Genomic DNA, 18037 nt, shown 5'->3' with positions numbered 1-18037 from the left:
GAAGTGGGGTTCCAGCCATAACCTGGCCCCTCCCTACCTCTTCTCCATCACTCATATTAGATTTACCCTTTTGCTAACTCACTTGGCTCCGGTCACATAAACCTCTTTCTGTTCCTCAGATATGCCAAGCTTATTCTCACCTTAGGCCTCTGCAGTTCTGTCTCGAACACTTTTCCTCCAGATTTTTGAAGGGCTAATCCTTTCTCCCCATTCAAGATTCATCTCAAGTATTATTTCCTCAGAGATGCTCCCCCTATCCACATGAAAGAAACCCCCAACCACAGCCACACTCTCTACTGCATCATCTTGCCCTATTTATTTCATTATCTGAAATTATCTTGTTGACTTACTTGCTTACCATTTTTACACTCTTAAAATCTCCATAGCAGCCAAGATTTTTGTCCGTTTTGTTCACTACTGCATCTCCAATACCCAGAATGGTGCCAGGCATGTAATAGAGCCCAAGAAATACTTGATAAGAGAATGAACACAACCAAAGTGGGTCTTGGTGACCTTGAGTGTGAGTATCCAGGCACACTTTCTCTGAGGAAGAACAAAAGTTTACCAGATGTAATCCCAACTTCCAAACTATGCCCTGGCCTCTGAAGACTGAGACTCAGGTTTGAGTCCTAGCTCTGTCACCAGCTTCCCCACGTAACTTCATTTCTGAAAGATAATTTGGTGAAATCGAAAGGACATGAGCTTTGGAATCTGGCACTTACCAGCTATGTGACTTTGAGCAAATCATTTAAGTTCTCTAAGCTTTTGTTCCTTCGTTTGTCAGAGGGAGACATTATTATTGATTCCCACTGGACTGATATATAAAGAGACATAAGGATTATAAGCAATTACTGAATGTTATTTCTCTTTTCTTTCCTTTCTGAATCTTAGTTCCCCCGTTCGTAAAATGGGAGAATTAAGTATCTTTTTCAGGAGAAGTGGGAAATACAGCTCTTCATACAAAATATCTTAGTTTTTAAAATTTTTATTTATTTTTGTATGTAGGCTTCACACCCAGCAGAGAGCTTGAATCGAGACCTTGAGAAGCTGAGATCAAGAGTCGGAGGCCTAACCAACTGAGCCACCCAGGTGCCCCCATAAAATATCTCAATTCTTAAATGTGGCAAATTAAAATGTGTAAAAGACCTGTATTTTTTAAAACTAATTTTTTTTTTTAAAAAGTAAAAACACCCTGAGGGTCAAACAAGATACTTCTGTGGACTGGGTTTGACCCGTGGGACTACTAATTTCCCACTTAGGCTATTACTTGTCAGGGACGCTATGCGAATTTTTACTGTATAACTTGCGCAAATCGGTTTTATCTCCATCAAGTTCTGATAGCTGATCTGTAAAATGGACCCACCTTTGTGCAGATCAAAGATCATGTGTGTAAAACACTTAGCATAATGCTGGCGCATAGTAGGCACGCCACACCCTAAGTGGCTGCGGTAGCTTGGGTGGCTGTTGATTTGCGAAGTACATATTCAAGGGGCAAGACATCCCAGACACCAGGAGACTGGGAGGGCGACGCCGGGAAAGGAGAAAAAATAGGAGAGGAGGAAAAAAGAGGGAAGGGAAGAGGTGAGCAGGCAACCGGGTCCGCCCTCCAGGCGGGGCGCCAGCGAGAGGCCCAGGCCGGGGCGGGAGCGCACGTGGCCTATTTTGGGCGGAGCAGACGCGCTTGGCCGCAGCGGAGATCTCCGAGGCGGCCACAGGAGACGATCCTTGAAGGTAGGTAACAACTGGACCGCGAAGACCTTGGACGCCGGGATGGGGCGGCCAGGGATTCCTGGGAGTTGGGGTACAGCGGAGGGCGCCAGATCTGGGCTCGCCACCCTCCCGGGGCAGTTCTGGCCGGACGCCTGGGTCCTCTGGGCCCCTCCTCCTCGTGGGCGGGGTTAGGTGACCTGACCAATGACTGGCCGTCTGCGAGGCCCCGCCCCACCCCGCCCCCGGAGCCGCGGCCTCGCAGAGTGCCCAACCGCCCGGCGCCCTGGCCAGGGGCTGTGCGAGCGCCGAATCTGCGGCTGGTGAGTGCGCACCCCACCGGGGTCTCCGCCCCGATCCCGCCCCCAGACCATGCCCTAGAGCTCAGGGCCTCTGGCCCAGACGCGGGGGAGTGACTCAGCGTGGGGAGGGTGCCGACTTGCTGGGGCTGGAGATTCGTACTGCACAGGGCCTTGAATGCCGGGATGAGTGGGGAGAACGAGTGTCTTCGGAGCTGGTCCTGGGGCGTGGGGCTGGGCTGGGTGGAGGGAAGAGGGCAGACCCAGAGACCAGGGCAGAGCGGGAGAAGCCAAGGCTTCACAGACTTGCTGGGGTCAGGGCCACGGGGCGGGGTGGGAGTGGGTGCAAGTCCTGAGCTTTTGACCCAGCCCCTCACCCCAGAACACCAAGATGCCTGGTGAACAGCAGACAGAGGAGGAGGAAGAGGAAGAGATGCAAGAGGAGATGGTGCTGCTGGTGAAGGGTGAGGAAGATGAGGGTGAGGAGAAATATGAGGTGGTGAAACTCAAGATCCCCATGGACAACAAGGAGGTACGTGTCCCACACCAGGGGGCCTGGTTTCTCTTATGTCTGGTCGGGTCCAGCCACCCTCAGACAAACCATCAATCCAGCCTAAACTTTTCTCTGCATCTTAGACCTAGAATCTCAAGTTGGTGGCCCATCCTTCTGCTCTATTGCCCATGCTGCCATCATACAGATGTCACACTTGCTCTGCCAGGCTCTGTGCTGGGTGCTGGACAGGGAATGCTCTCCTTGGTTCCCCCGGTTCCCCGTGGAGCTTGAGGACGAGCGGGATTAAAGTGACAAGTAACCACACAGCTACAATCCCGTGTGATGGGTGCAGGCACAGGAGGTGTGGAAGTCCAGAGCTGGGAACTTAATGCACACTTAGGGGTGAGGAGGGGGTGGTTAGGTAGGCAACAGCATTAGGAACACCTGACTCTTAGTAGCATTTGCTATGCACCAGACACTGTTCTAAGTACCGCAAATCTGTACCGTGGTTAGGATTTGTTCCATTTCACAGGTGAGGAAACTGAGGCCCAGGAAACTGGACGGTTTGGTGACTGGCCCAAGGTCTCAAAGTTAGGAAGGGGATGGCTTAGCTGAGGCCAGTGGGGGTCTGAGATTTAAAAGGAATGGCCCCTTACGTGGCCCAGGGGAGTGGGTGGGGCACTGGGAGAAGGGAAGGCACTGGGAGAAGTAGTTCAATCAGGCTGTAGCATGGATGAGAGTAGGGTGGCTGGCAGCCTGGGGCGGGGGAACCTCTGGTTTTACCCTGAGGGTTTTGAAGGTTTAAAGAAAGGAATTTTAAGGAGATCTCAATATGAGTTAGATTTCCCCACTGGAGATCCTAACTGCCACCAGGTATATATTTCCACTTCCAGAACCCTAGAACTCTCACCCCAAGACAGAGGAGCCCTGAGTCCAACTGGAGGGCTCCTGTTGGGCGGGGTTTCTGGGCCCAGGCTCCCTCTCATTTCGTTCTGCTAGGGGCCAGTTCTCTGGGAAAGACAGTTCTGCTGCCCCCTAGTGGGTGTGGTGGGCCTTAGGGGGCGGGGGCTGGCTGCTTTGGCAACTGCTTCCAGTCAAAATAACTGTTTAGTTCCGTTTTCCTCAGGCCTCCTTGGCCTGTCATCCTAGTTCAGCCTGTGTCTTCTGGCTCTGTGGATCCCCTCATCTCCACCTTTGGCCTATAATTTAAGACCTCAGACTCCAGGGCTTGGTGTAGACTTCCAACTCTATCACTTTCCAGCTGTGTGACCTTGGGCAAGCTTCTTAACCTCTTTGTGGCTCAGTTTCCTCATTTGTAAAAGGGAGATCATAACAGCACTCACTTCCTGAGGTTGTGGGGACTGAGTGAATTAATACATGTAAAGAGTCAGAACTGTGTCTGGTGCATAATAAACACTACGTAAGTATATGCTGCTGACATTCATTCTTCTCCCTGGGGTTCAGGACCGGACACTAGGTAATCCTTTTGGAGATGTTTCAAGTCCTTTCTATCAAAGAACTTTGTGGGCTGAAACCTGGGGCTGGGAGTGGACAGAGAAGCCAACGGAGGCCTAGACAGAGGACGGAGAGCAGACAACTCAAGGCAGTGGGGAAGGCTTCAGGGAGATGACTTGGTCCTTCAAGACTTGGTGATTGGTAAATGGAGGAGGAGAAAGGCCTCCCAGAAGGAAATAGCAAACGCAAAGGCTCAGAGGAGACGAGGCCAGAGAAGTAGGCGAAGCCAAAGTGTAAAAGGCATTGGAAGCCAACATAGAAATTTAGACATAGTCTCAAATCGGAGGAGGGACATGAGTGATTTTCTCCTTAGAAGAAACACTGGCTCCCGTGGGGTACCAAGCCAGGTAAGGCTGGTAGCCTAGTCTAAGGTTTTGACAGCAATGGGGAAAAGAGGGAGAGAAGGGGACATTTGTGAATCCTGATTGGACTGGCTGGAGGTAAGGATGAGGATATGGGGAGTGGGCATGTCTAGTCATCAAAGGTATGTAGGGCTAGACTCTAAATGGTATCGTGTAGCAGTGAAAAGCATCGGTTCCAATCCTAACTGCCAGTCACCAGCTTTGCCTTGGCTTTCTCGTCTGTATAGAGGAGTCATGAGAGTTAAAATCCTTGACTGCCCACCTGAAAGGTATCATCTGGGTTACTGGATTTGGGGGGGTGGCGGGGGTTGGGATTGAGGATGACACACAGACATCCCACGAACTGTGCCCGCAGCATAGCTCATTAACTTGCTGTGTGGTCTCCCTGAGTCTCAGTTTCTATGAAATAGTGACCTCAAAAGCTCTTCCCAGTGCTAACATTCTGTGACTCTTAGCTATCACCCAGGCTCATGGCCAGTCATTGTCCAAAATAGGCCTTAATTATGCTGCACTCAGGGCCTGGAGTATCCTGTCACTGCCCATCAAAACCCAATCTATCTTTAGTGAATAGAAAAGATTTTCTCAGAGGGCTCTATGCACATCCAATCCTCTCTCTCTTTGCTTAAACCCTTGAGTGGTTTTCTGTTTCCTTCAGGATAAAGTCTCAGCTCCCTAAGCCTGGCATTCAGAGCTCCTCACCATCTGACCTCATGTCCTGGCTTATCTCTAATCACTCAGCTCCTATCCCAAGCCCTGACTTCAAACACACCTGACCCTTTCTCATCTCTAAGACTTTGCCCATATGGTCTTTCAGCCTGTAAACCCCTCTTCACCTTTTCTACCTGTTTTCTTCGGGAGCTGCTCTTGTCTCTTCTAGATCAGGTTTCTTAACTTTTAACATGCATACAAATCACCTGGTGATCTTGTTAAAATGGAGATTTTGATTCTGCAGGTCTGGGGTGGGACTTGAGAGTCTGCATTTCCTTCTTTCTTGTTCTTTTTTTTTTTTTTAATATATTGTTTTTTAACGTTTATTCACTTTTGAGAGAGAGAGAGACAGAGTGAGAGCGGGCCAAGGGCAGAGAGAGGGGGTCAGAGAATCCAAAGCAGGCTCCAGACTCTGAGCTGTCAGCCCAAAGCCTGATGTGGGGCTCGAACCCAGGAACTGTGAAATCATGACCTGAGCTGAAGTCAGACACCCAACTGACTGAGCCACCCAGGCACCCCATCTTTTTTTTTTTTTTTTTTTTTTTTTTTTACTCTTTATTTATTTTCGAGAGAGAGACAGACAGAGCATGAGTGGGGGAGGGGCAGAAAGGGAGACACAGAATCGGAAGCAGGCTCCAGGTTCTGAGCTGTCAGCAGAGCCCGACGCAGGGCTCAAACTCAGGATATGTAAGATCATGACCTGAGCCAAAGTCGGGCGCTTAACCACCGAGCCACCCAGGGGCCCCAAGATTCTGCATTTCTAACAAATTCCTAGTGATGCTGATGTTGATCTGTGGACCACAGTTCCTGCAGCTAGGAGCAAGAGGATAGGGTCTTATTTTATACTTTGTACCAAAAAGAGGGGAGATTCTGATTGCTAAAAGAGTCCAGGGGAGGGAGACAAGCTGTGCAGGTGATCTCAAACTTGTCAGTGAGATAGAATGGCATCATGGCAGAGAAGAGGTATTTTGGATGATGACAGACTTTCAGTTCAAATCCTGGCTCTGCCATTGATTAGCCGTATGGCGTCGGGTGATCACTTCACTGCCGAGCCTTATTTCCTTACTCAGAAACGGAGCAGATGATACCGAACCCAAAAGGTTGTGAGAGTTTAAAATGAGAACATGGATGAAAAGCACTTAGCACAGTTCTTGGCACATAGTGAATGCTCAGTGGATGGTATTAGTAGTTGTTGTTGTTGTTGTTGTTGTTGTTGTTGTTAATTAGGAAAGTAAAGGCTGAGGAGAATATGAATTTTAAAAAGTGATTAAAAAAAATACTTAAGCAAGGGGGCGCCTGGTGGCTCAGTCAGTTAAGCGTCTGACCTCGGCTCAGGTCATGATCTTGCGGCTTGTGGGTTCGAGCCCCGCATCGGGTTCTCGGAGCCTGGAGCCTGCTTCGGATTCTGCGTCTCCCTCTCTTTCTCTGCCCCTCCCCTGCTCACTGTCTGTCTGTCTCTCTCTCAAAAAATAAATAAACATTTTAAAAGTTTAAAAAAAAATACGCAAGCAGGAAGACAAAAATCACAAACTTCAGCTACCTGGATTTTCATATTATTATATTTGTCTCCTCATAGTACCCTCTTGTTATAGTGCAAATGCCATTCTAATGTCTAAGTCTACTAGTTGCAGAATTAAAGGCATGGAAGGACCTTTAGTGATCCCTTAGTCTGGTACTGGCCAAGCCTCAGTGACCTGTGTGTCGCTCACCTCTTGTGCTCATTTATGTACTCTTTTCTTCCGATATATTCACATCATTTTGTTAAATAAATCTGCCTTCATCTAAACAATAATACTGATGGAATTGTGGATTTCATGTGATCTACTGTTTTTCTAATGTCCATGAAAATAAATACACAACGGTTATAAGATAGTTTCCCTACATAACACCTAGAGTACTCTTGCATGTACGGGGTGTGCATGCCTCAAGTTGGGAAATTTTTATCTCACCTAGCCTATCTACCGCCTTCCTTGGGACACTGAAGCAGGGGAAGGAAGTGACTTGCTTGGGGTCTTAATGAGCTAGACCCTACCTGTCTTACCAAGATTCTTCCTGGAGGGCTCCTGGCTGGCTCTGTCAGTAGAGCATGTGACTCTTGATCTCAGGGTCATGAGTTTGAGGCTCCCGTTGGATGTAGAGATTACTTAAAAAAAAGAAAAGAAAAAAAACTCTTTCTGGGGCCCTGAGTCCTTAAGCTGGCGATACTAAGGTTACTCATGTGAAGATTTCCTTTCACCTGAGTCAGTGAGCCCAGCATAAGAAAGCCCTCAGGCTGGTCAGTTATCTTATAGAAGGGTGCCAAAGAAAAAATGGGTCCAAAAAATGTAAATATAATGAGAAAAATTCTCTCCACAATGGCCGACACGTTTAAACAAACACAACAGATGTCAAAACCAGGGCAAGACTGGAAAGTATGACCTTGAATTCAGACTGTGCCAAATCTGCTGTGGGGAGTTTCTTGATTTAAAGTATCAAGTTGTATTTTAACCTCGAATCCCTCTTGGAGAGCACCAGAGGCTTGGAGTCCAGCCTCTGTCACGTCTTGGCTGTTCTAGTACAGGGAAGCAGTGTAGCCTACTGGTTAAGGGCGAGTGCTGACTCCCTCTGGCTTTGTGAATCTGATCTCAATGAGCCTCTGTTTTCTCAACTATCAAAAGATAACACCCAATTCAAGGGGATGACAGGAAGATTTAATGCAATAATGTACATAAAGTAGCACTGTCAAAGCCTTAACTGTATCGTTATCACTGTTATTATATGTACATTTAAACCAGAATTCCCATGGTTGATCATTAATTTCCCAAACTGCCTTGTTTTCCAGTTTCTGAGTTGGTTACAGAAAAGCCACTGACTATTTACAAAGGATCTTGAAGGACCTGAAGTTGCTATCCTTGCACTTCAGAAAGAAAAAAGCCTCACTGTTCTTATCACTCACCCTTTTAAGAGAGTTTCTTTATCTATAAAGTGAGAATAGTAGTAACTACTTTGTGGAGATTGAATATGGGGAGCAGCTAACACTTTCTTGTCCTTAATATGTGCCAGGTATTTCATTTGGTCATGAATTAATGTGCCTGTTTGGTTCATGGTAGGGACTCAATACCACTTCTGCTGGGGTGAGCATTCTCTTTTCTTTTTCTTTTTTAATTTTTTTTTTAATGTTTTACTTATTTTTGAGACAGAGACAGAGCATGAGCAGGGGAGGGGCACAGAGAGAGGGAGACACAGAATCTGAAGCAGGCTCCAGGCTCCGAGCTGTCACCACAGGGCCCGACGCGGGGCTCAAACTCACAAACCACGAGATCATGACCTGACCCGAAGTCGGACGCTTAACCGACTGAGCCACCCAGGTGCCCCACATTCTCTTTTCTAAGGAGGGAATAATGTGCCCCCAGTATTCCCCTTCACTCCGCTGTTAGTAAAAAGTTTTCTCTTCACCTGTCTCTTACAAAGCATTTCTTCTGATTGTATCTCTGGAGGCTCAGACCTCATGAAACTGGCTCATTTTCAAAACTTTCCATTTCAGGCCTTGCCTTCACAACTTAAAAAATGATAGGTGCTTGCTCTGAAAAGTTTATTAAAGAGCCTGGACTTGGTCCTGGCCTGGCTTCTAAGACACCATACCATGCCTTCCTGGCTCTCCTGCCTCACTGACTGCTCCCGTTCAGCCTTCTTTGCTAGCTGATCACCTTGCTGCCCCAGGTTCTCTCTCCCCATTCCTGGGGTGATCTCATCCAGACTCAGCTTTAAAAACCATCTATAGGCTGCCGGCTTCCCAATTAACATCTCCAAGCATAGGCTTCTTTCTTGAGCTCCAGATGTGTCAAGGAGAACCGCAGATATGCTCCAGAACAGATTTCACCTACCGCCTTGCTCCTACCGCCCTCATCTCTGTAGATGGCCACCCAACTTTTGCAGTGGCCAAACTCAAAATCTGGGTGGAGTCATTTTGACCCCTCTCTTTCATTATACCTCAGAGCCAATCTACTGTCAAATCTGTGGTCTTCAACTACACGATATACCCAGAAGCAGGCCACTTCCACTTTCCACCTGTCACCTGGGTGTGAGCCACCGTCTTCAGAGACGGCTGCAGTATAGTGGCCTCCTCTCTGGGCTCCTGCTTCTGCCCTCTCCCCTCCTTGCTTCTGTTCTCAACCCCAGCAACCTGAGTCTGATCTGTTCAGGTCCCTGCTCCCAATCATCTGACATCTCCTCTTTTGGTTCCCCATCTCATTCATATTACTTGACCCTAAGCTGAGAGAGTCCCAGCAAGACCATCCCATTCATCACTCTCCCCCTCAAGCATTCTGCCCTAGGCACTTTTTCTTGCCCTTCTTGGAACTTAACAGGCAGACCCCCTGCAGGGCCTTGCTTCCTTGTGTAGCCTGTTCTTTCACCTTCTTTAGGTCCCTCTGCTCACGTTTTATCAGTAAGGTTTCTTAACAATCCTATTTAAATGAAGCCTCCCCCTCCCTGCCCCAATGCCAGCAACTTCTTATCTATTCTCCCTGTAGCGGGACTTTTTAAATTTTAATGTTGAATCCCCAGTGCCTAAACATAGTCCGGCATATCTTGCGCACTCAATAAATATTTGTCGAATTAATAACAAAGAGCTTGAGTATCACTAGGCCTTGTGATACGTGCGTGCGTTAACATACTGTCTCATTAAAAGCGCACAACCGTCCCGAGGCGGGCACCGTTGCTTTTTCAGTTTTACAACGGGGAACTGAAAGGCTGCGGCTTGCGGAGACCCGGGTCTCCGGCTCCCGCCGCCCGCAGTCAGGGCTGACGTCTCCCCACCCCTTCTCCCCGCAGGTCCCGAGCGAGGCGCCAGCGCCGTCGGCCGACCCGGCGCGCCCACACGCGTGCCCGGACTGCGGCCGCGCCTTCGCGCGCCGCTCCACGCTGGCGAAGCACGCACGCACGCACACGGGCGAGCGGCCCTTCGCGTGCACCGAGTGCGGCCGGCGCTTCTCACAGAAGTCGGCACTGACCAAACACGGCCGCACGCACACGGGCGAGCGGCCCTACGAGTGCCCCGAGTGCGACAAGCGCTTCTCGGCCGCCTCGAACCTGCGGCAGCATCGGCGGCGCCACACCGGCGAGAAGCCGTACGCATGCGCGCACTGCGGCCGCCGCTTCGCGCAGAGCTCCAACTACGCACAGCACCTGCGCGTGCACACGGGCGAGAAGCCGTACGCGTGCCCGGACTGCGGACGCGCCTTCGGCGGCAGCTCGTGCCTGGCGCGCCACCGACGCACGCACACGGGCGAGAGGCCGTACGCCTGCGCCGACTGCGGCACGCGCTTCGCTCAGAGTTCGGCTCTGGCCAAGCACCGACGCGTGCACACCGGCGAGAAGCCGCACAGGTGCGCCGTCTGCGGCCGCCGCTTCGGCCACCGCTCCAACCTGGCGGAGCATGCGCGCACGCACACAGGGGAGCGGCCCTACCCGTGCGCCGAATGCGGCCGGCGCTTCCGCCTCAGCTCGCACTTCATCCGTCACCGTCGCGCGCACATGCGGCGTCGTCTCTATATCTGCGCTGGTTGCGGCCGGGACTTCAAGCTACCCCCTGGCGCCACGGCCGCCACTGCCACCGAGCGCTGCCCAGAGTGCGAGGGCAGCTGAGCCGCCGTTCTCGTCCCTGTGGGGCTGCTCGCGTCCGGCTGGGGGCAGGGACACGCTGGGACCCCTACCTGGGGCTGCATTACCCTGGATCTCCCCGCCCCACTAGGAAAGGGGTGGGACAGCAGGCCTGACTGCCTTGGAACTGGGAGGCCGGGAGAACGCCCTACTGCGATCCCAGGAAGCAGTGCCCACTCCCTCTCACTACAACCCCTTGGCCCGTGTTAGTGAATAAAGTATTAAATCCTCACCCCACCCGTGCCTGTGAGTGAGGTGAGGGAGGGGAGGAGGAAAGTTGGGGTTTTCCCCAAGCTTGAGTGATATGAACGAGTTACCATGGAGCCAAGTGAGGCTATAAACCCAAAAGGATTTCTTGCACCGGCTTTACGGGGGAGAGGGGGCGGGAATTGGCCCTTGATTGTCCTCATAACTTCAGGTCTGGAAGGGTGCACAAATCCTGCACATTCTGATCAAACAGCCACTGCATTCGTTGGTGAGCAGGCATGAACTTCAGTCTAGGAGAGATCGGCTGATTTCATTTCTCAGCTTGGATGACGGGCAGAGTCAGAGATGAGGGCACAGGATGAGGAGCAGGGCAGGAATTGTGGTGACAATGGTTACACCCCAGTCTGGACACGTTGAGGGTGAAGTGAACGCAGAGGGGTCAGAGAGGTGATTGGAAATAGTAGTTTGGGGATATCAGGTCTGGAGTGGATGAGAGGGTACCCAAGAAGAGTTCGTGAAAGGGCAGCCACAGCTAGAAAGAAAACCAGAAGTGTCTTGTCTGGAAAATCTAGAGGAAAGTGTTTCATGGAGGGAGTGGTCAGCTCTCTTAGATGCTGTATTTGTAGCTCCGGGAAAGTGGTGAGAAGAGGCGTGGGGGTGAAAGCCATCCTTGAGTGGGTTAGAGTATAAATAGAATGAGGAAGCCCAGCGGATGGGTGTAGACAATCCATTTTAAGAGGCTTGGCTGTGAAAAGCAAGAGCGCAGTGGCTGGAGATTTGTTGGGGTTTTGTCAGTAGGAAAGAGACTCTATGATGCTTTATATCTGCTAGTGGAAAGGAAGGGAAGTTGCTTACGTAGAGGAGATAGGAGAGAACTCACCATGGAGAGGGTATGTGATAAGAGATCAATCAGTAAGGATGAGAGTCCTGCTGTCACTGGTAGGGAGGAAAGGTTGGGAACACAAAGCTGAAGCGGTTCCAATCTGGATTGTGTTTTACCTGGCAAGTAAGAGGTCACTGGTTAAAGGAGTGAGGTCATCAGTAAAAGGAATGCCTTATTTTGCTGATGTGGAAATGGCTCGTAGGGGCAGCAAAAATAGTTTAAAAGTTTTTTTTCCCCAGCATTACTCTGCACTGTGAGGGAGGCAGGCTGTGGGTATCCCAGAAAGGGAAGTGATGTGCCCGAGGTCACACAACGGGCAAATCATACACACCCAACACTATCTTTAGGTATACAAGTGGAAATTGGCCTTAGGAGGATGGGAGGAGGCAAGAGACCCTCTCCAAGAGGAGGGGGATCCCTGTGATGGGGGCCCACAAAGAGGGGCATTCGGCTCTCACAGGGCTGGGGTCCTGATGGACAGGGATGGGTTTTAGGCCCAGCTCCAACTTAACTGTTGACATTTCCTGCTCTGGGGGCCTGAAAATTCTGAGTTGAAAAAGCAAACAGGTAACTGCAGACTTGGAAAGTCCCTGCTATGTGCCAGGCACTGTCCTAAGCACTCTACTTAAATAGCTTACTTAAACCTTACAGCCCAATGAGGTAGATCTCATGATTTTCATTTTAGATGAGGAAAGCAAGGTGCAGAAAGATGAAGTACTTTGATGAATGTCATCCAGCTCATAACTATCAAAGATGGCATTTGAACCCAGACAGCCTAGCTCCAGAAGCTGGGCTCTTAACCAACTCTACATACAGCCTCCAATCCCCTCTAGATGCCCAGACGGGGTCAGGGAATTGCATGACATCAGTGATCTTGGTAGAAAGCAGATCTTTCTGCCCTATAGGTGGGAGGTACACTAAAGAAACATGGGAGCTGGGCTCAGAGACATCCCTGGTGCCCTTCTCCAGTACTTGCTGGGATAAAGCCTTCCCAGTTATTCCAGAAAGAATCTAGAAGTTGCTAACCAAAACATTTATTGAGAGAGAAAATTCCAGGAGGCTGTCTTCTGGAGGTTCTCAGGCCTCAGGCCTTAGGAAGTAGGGCCCCTTGGCCCGTGACCTATTAGGAAAGGACTAGAAAAAGTTCCGTGACCAGGCCACTCTCTGCTTCTCAGATGCCACGCCGAGTTGCAGGTCCTGTGCGCATGGTTCTAGGTTGAGGCCTGGCCTGTGGACTCACAGGCAAGGTCTGCAGGCCCCCCAGCTTGGTCTTCAGAGGTGGCCCCATGGGGTAAGTCTGTATACTTGAGGGCAGAGCCACGGGACAGATGTGCTGGGTAGCGCTGCCGGTTGATGTCCATCTTGGAGAGCACTGCTTGGGGCAGATCCACATGGCAGCGTGCTGCTAATGCCACCAGGTAGATGAGGACATCACTAAGCTCCTCTTGAAGGGCTGCCCGTTCCCTGGGGGGCCAGGCTTGGGGGCCAGGCTCCTCATCAGGTTTCCACTGACTGGAGGCAGAACACACAGGCACAAACACAGATGCTAAGACCACAGACTCCGCCTCTCTTGGGAGCAGCCTAGTCCTTGCAGCAAGGAACGCCCACCTCTTAGGAAGTTCCTTCAAGGACAACTCAACCCACCTGCACCCTAGGCAGAGTCAGGGTGGGGAAGAGACCCCGACAGATGATTCATCCAGACCTGTGTGCCCCAACCCGAGCCAAGGAGTGGTCAAGAGAACATTTCACTTGCTAAGACCCAATTGTACTCTCTCCAGCCCTAGCCACTGCCACTCCAGACTAATTCTCAGACCTGCGAAAGCTTGCTAGCTCATCTTCTGCTCTTGCTCAGTACCATCTTTTATAAGCAGAAATTACACTTTGTCCCTCTCCTGCTACAATTTCCTCCAACCGGGCTTAAAATAAAATCCAAACGCCTGACCATGCCCTTTAGATCCTGTATGAGCTGTCTCCTGCCTCTTCCAAAGTCATTATCCACCACTCTCCCTCCTGCCCCCCACCTAAAGCCACTCTGGCCCATCCTGTCTTGCAAACCGGCCATATTGTCACAGGGCCTTTGCACTTACTGCCTCCTCTGCGTTAAACGCTCTTCTCCCTGCTCCCCCACCAGATCTTTCCTGTGGCTGGCTCCTTCCTGAGGTCTCAGCACAGATGTCATCTGCTCAGAAAAGCCTTCTCCTTGTTACTTTCTTTTTCATCACTTTGGGTTGTTTTCCCCATAGAACTTTATCACAATTCCTGGTCTTTTAAAATTAGTTTGCTTATTTATTGTTAGTCTCCTTGCACTCTGAAGACAGGAACCATGTCTTTTTTTTTTTTTTTTTAATCCCCAAGATTTTAAGTCATCTCTATACCCAACATTGGGCTTGAACTCACAACCCTGAGATCAAGAGTTGCATGCTCCACTGACTGAGGCACCCAGGCACCCCAGGAACCATGTCTATTTTGTTGAAGGCTATATCTCTTAATTCTAGAAGACCTAGCACATAGCTGATGCTCACAAAACCGCAATAAATGAATGGTTTGCCCTTACATCTCTGTGCTCTCGTTTCTCCATCCCCAAAGTTCAGGCCTTGATTTAGGCCTTCCCACCTCTTTGACGGATCTGTATCAGCCTCCTCACAGGTCTCCCCTGCCCTGATTCTCTTGGTGACCCAATCCACCCTGCAGACACAGTGATCTTTCTACCCTTCAAATCTGTCAGGTCCTCTGTTCAAACTCCATCACTTCCTAACTCCAACTTTGTCAATCCGGGTTCATACGCCACCTCTCTCTTCCACGGTCCGCCACTCATTCTGTTATGTGTGAGGCACTCGGGACATACTAGACAACGAAACAGATACAAAATCCTGCTCTCTCTTGAAAAGCTTACCCTGGAGGAGTCTCAGGATCTTCCTGAATGGGGTGCCTGGATGGTTCAGTCAGTTGAGCGTCTGACTCTTGATTGGCTCAGGTCATGATCCAAGGGTCGTGGAATCAATCCCTGTGTCCAACTCTGCACTGAGCATGGAGCCTGCTTAAGACTCTCTCCCTCTCTCTCTCTCTCTCTCTGTCTCCTCCTCTGCCCCTCTCCCCTGCTTGAGCTCTCTTTAAAACAACAACAACAAAACAAAAAACTCCCTTAATTTAACTTGCCCTTTCCCACTCACTACCTTGGGAAAGGATTCTTCGGTCTGGAAGGCCACAGGCAGGTCTCCTAAAGAATACTCTCCTTTCCACCCCAGAGGCAGAGGTCAAGGTAGGCTGTCACCATCCCTTCTTAAGACCTGGACCTGCCTTGCTGTTTCCACACCTTTCTTTCCCAGAAGAATGGATGCCCCAAGAGGGCAGGGACAGGTGAGTCATTTCTGTATCCCCAGACACAGCCTGGCATGGATATTTAATGATCAGATAAATGTTCCCCTCCCCCACAACACAGACTCTTCCAAAAAGACTTCCATCTACTCACAAGAGCTCTGCCAGCTCCCCCACTTCCCCCACCAAGGCCAGTAGGAGGTTCCGAGGCTGGTGGAACTGGCCCCAGTCTCGTTCAGCAGCAAATTCAGCATGGAGGCGGCGGCTAGAACAGAAGAAAGGAGTAGAAGCCCAGGTCCCAGGGTTAGAGAATGCGGACGACCAGGCAGGTATCTCAGTGATACCTAGTGGGGGCATTAGTTCCGCACCTAATTCTTTGGATGGCCTTAAGCAAACCGTTTCTTCTCTATGGGCCTTGGACTCCGCATCTCTAAAGTGGGTGCGCCCTACTCAGACCCTGAACTCTATCAAAACCTAACAATACTGTCTTTTCCATTATTCCACCTCTTGATGCTGCTTCCGCTGATTTTACAAAGTGCAGCTCCGGGAACATTTCCCCTAAGAAGCCCTCCTTGATTTCCTCTAGTAAAAAATAATGTCACCCACCTCTCAGCACTGCTTTTGCCCCCATCCTACCACCCACTCCTGGAGGGCAGGGGCCGGGCAGAAGCAGCACCGGAAATAGCCATATTTCCCCAAGGCTGGTTCTAATATCCCTCACCGGGCATCACCATTTCCCTTGCCTCAGGTGTGCATCACTAAACCCATTTTGCAGATAAAGAGGTTAAGATGGCTCGCCCAGGACAGCCAGCCGAGCTGGGCCCCCCAGCATAGCCTTCTTCCAGACCACGTGGAGTGACCCGTCCCAATAGGAGGGAAAGAGGGGGAGACCTCCCCAGGCTGGGGCAAGGACGGCTTACATGTCCTCAAGCGTGGGCTCCGGGCTGAAGCTGAAGGGGCCGGCAGCAGCAGTGCCGTCTCCCCCCGTGTCCTCACGCGCGACCCCATTTGGCCGAGACATGCCACCCACCACACAGCAGCCGGGATGCGCTAGAAAACACCGCGCCAAGCTCAGAACCTGCCTCTAGGACCCCCGACCAATCACAGGCGTTCACGACTACTTCCCGGGGCGGAGCCACGGGAAAGACCAATTATTTGTGTGGAGTTTACACTCGCCTCTTGCCCCAGTCCCTAGATTCCTGCGACTTGGCCTGGCATCTTAAAGGTATAGGGACCAGATTTGCCCGGGAAGAGACAACGGTCAGAAGGCGAGGAGAGCGCAGGCGCGTCATTTCTCTCGTGGACGCCAGATGGCGCCAAAGAGAAAGGATGGGGCCGAGGCGAGGATGGGACGCCCAGGGGAAAACCCCAGAAATGGAGAGTTTAAACAAGAAAGGGAAATTTATTATAAGGATACAAGAATGTCACCAGGATACAGGAACTAAGTAGGGTAGCCGTTCTAAGCATTTTACATATTTAATCTTCATAACAACCTTATAAGGTAATAGCATCGTCATCCCCATTTTACAGGTAAAGAAACTGAGAAATTAAGTAATTTTTTAAAGTGTATTTTTGAGAAAGAGAGAGAGCACAAACAGGGGAGGGGCAGAGAGAGAGAGGAGACAGAGAATCCCAGGCAGGCTCCGCACACTGACAGCGCAGAGCCCCATCCAGGACTCAAACCTATTAACCTTGAGATTGTGACCTGAAACGAAATTAAGAGTCCCAGGCTTAACCCACTGAGCCACCCAGAGAGATGTGCCCGGAGAGATGGAGTAATTTAACTCCGCAGCTAATAATGTGGTAGCCAGGTTCCAAATCCAGGCAATTTTGGTTTTAGAGTCTGTTTTATTAACCTCTACACTATATTGCCTCAAATGATAAGTACTATGAAAAATAAAAGTATCGGGGCGCCTGGGTGGCTCAGTCGGTTAAAAGTCCGACTTCAGCTCACAGTCCGTGCGTTCGAGCCCCGCATCGGGCTCTGTGCTGACAGCTCAGAGCCTGGAGCCTGCTTCAGATTCTGTGTCTCCCTCTCTTTCTGCCCCTCCCCTGCTCATGCTCTGCCTCTCTCTGTCTCAAAAATAAATAAAAACATTTTAAAAAGCTATTAAAAAATAAGAAGAAAAGTATTTAAACGCTATGGGAAGTGGGAGTAACTTTAGATTGCATGGTCCAGGGATGAGGCGGTAAGCGCTGTTGGTTACCAGCTCAATTTCACTTTCCCCTTCTCCATGCTTGCACAACTGTGATTTTATTCTCGGGTTCACCCTCCTCTACTTGATTGATCATGTCCCATTGCCCTGGCCTCATCAGTTTATGGGTGAGCATGTGGCCTAGATCTTGACAATGAGAAGTTAGAGCAAGTCTGCTGGAGACTCCTGGGAAAGATTCTCAGTTCTTTTGTTTAAAAAAAGCACAAGATGTTTCTGCCTTTAGATGTTAGTATGTGAGGGAATCTTTGTGTGGAGAGCTAGCCCACAAACGGGGATTGGCAGATAGGAAGATAGAAAGGACCTGGATCCTTGATAAAATTGTGGGGACACTTATTTTTACAAGTTCCAGAAAAGTCCTAATTCAGGACGCTGGTTATATAAGAAAATAAATCATTTTATTAATTAAACCACTTTTAGTTGGGTTTTCTGTTACTTGTCATTAAGAAAGTGACTTTTAATCTGAGTAAAAATCAAGGGGAATAGAGTTCTAGATAGAGGGAACACCAATGCTTAAAGCAGAAAAATCTTTGCATGTTCTAAAGACAAAAAGAATTCCAGTGTAGCAGGAATGTGGTGAGCAAGGAAGAGTGGTTGGATATGGTATTAGGGAAGTGACAAGAGGCTAGATCAGATCAGCCAACCATGAATTTTATCCTATATTTGATTTGGAATTTTAAGTATTATGGAAACCC

At 49.9% G+C, this 18037-nt stretch overlaps 2 protein-coding genes across 5 annotated transcripts; one reads left to right on the top strand and one right to left on the bottom strand.

Annotated features, from left to right (window-relative positions):
* The first annotated feature begins 1598 nt into the window (after positions 1-1598).
* ZNF771 (zinc finger protein 771) lies at positions 1599-10956 on the top strand. 4 transcript variants are annotated; one of them, XM_019436253.2, is made up of 3 exons: positions 1599-1731; positions 2376-2538; positions 9897-10956. In XM_019436253.2, the coding sequence occupies exons 2-3, from the start codon at positions 2398-2400 to the stop codon at positions 10707-10709; spliced, it is 954 nt and encodes a 317-aa protein (XP_019291798.1). In that variant the 5' UTR covers positions 1599-1731; positions 2376-2397; the 3' UTR covers positions 10710-10956. The 4 variants fall into 4 exon arrangements, with proteins under 4 accessions (XP_019291798.1, XP_019291797.1, XP_019291795.2 ...); XM_019436252.2 differs by having other exon boundaries at positions 1602-1731; positions 2389-2538; XM_019436250.2 differs by lacking the exon at positions 1599-1731 and adding an exon at positions 1837-2030.
* A 1876-nt stretch (positions 10957-12832) lies between these two features.
* Positions 12833-16221, bottom strand: DCTPP1 (dCTP pyrophosphatase 1). The gene is made up of 3 exons (XM_019436262.2): positions 16050-16221; positions 15284-15394; positions 12833-13326 (listed from the first exon to the last, which is right to left on the bottom strand). Exons 1-3 carry the CDS (start codon positions 16148-16150, stop codon positions 13026-13028), a joined length of 513 nt encoding a protein of 170 aa, XP_019291807.1. The 5' UTR covers positions 16151-16221; the 3' UTR covers positions 12833-13025.
* Between the last annotated feature and the right edge of the window lie 1816 nt (positions 16222-18037).

The sequence above is a fragment of the Panthera pardus genome, unplaced genomic scaffold, assembly GCF_024362965.1.
Source record: "Panthera pardus isolate Hobbes unplaced genomic scaffold, ASM2436296v1 HiC_scaffold_5, whole genome shotgun sequence".
Classification (NCBI taxonomy): Eukaryota; Metazoa; Chordata; class Mammalia; order Carnivora; family Felidae; genus Panthera; species Panthera pardus.
The sequence above is the reverse complement of the archived record's forward strand: the minus strand, read 5'-3'. Positions and strand labels throughout refer to the sequence as shown.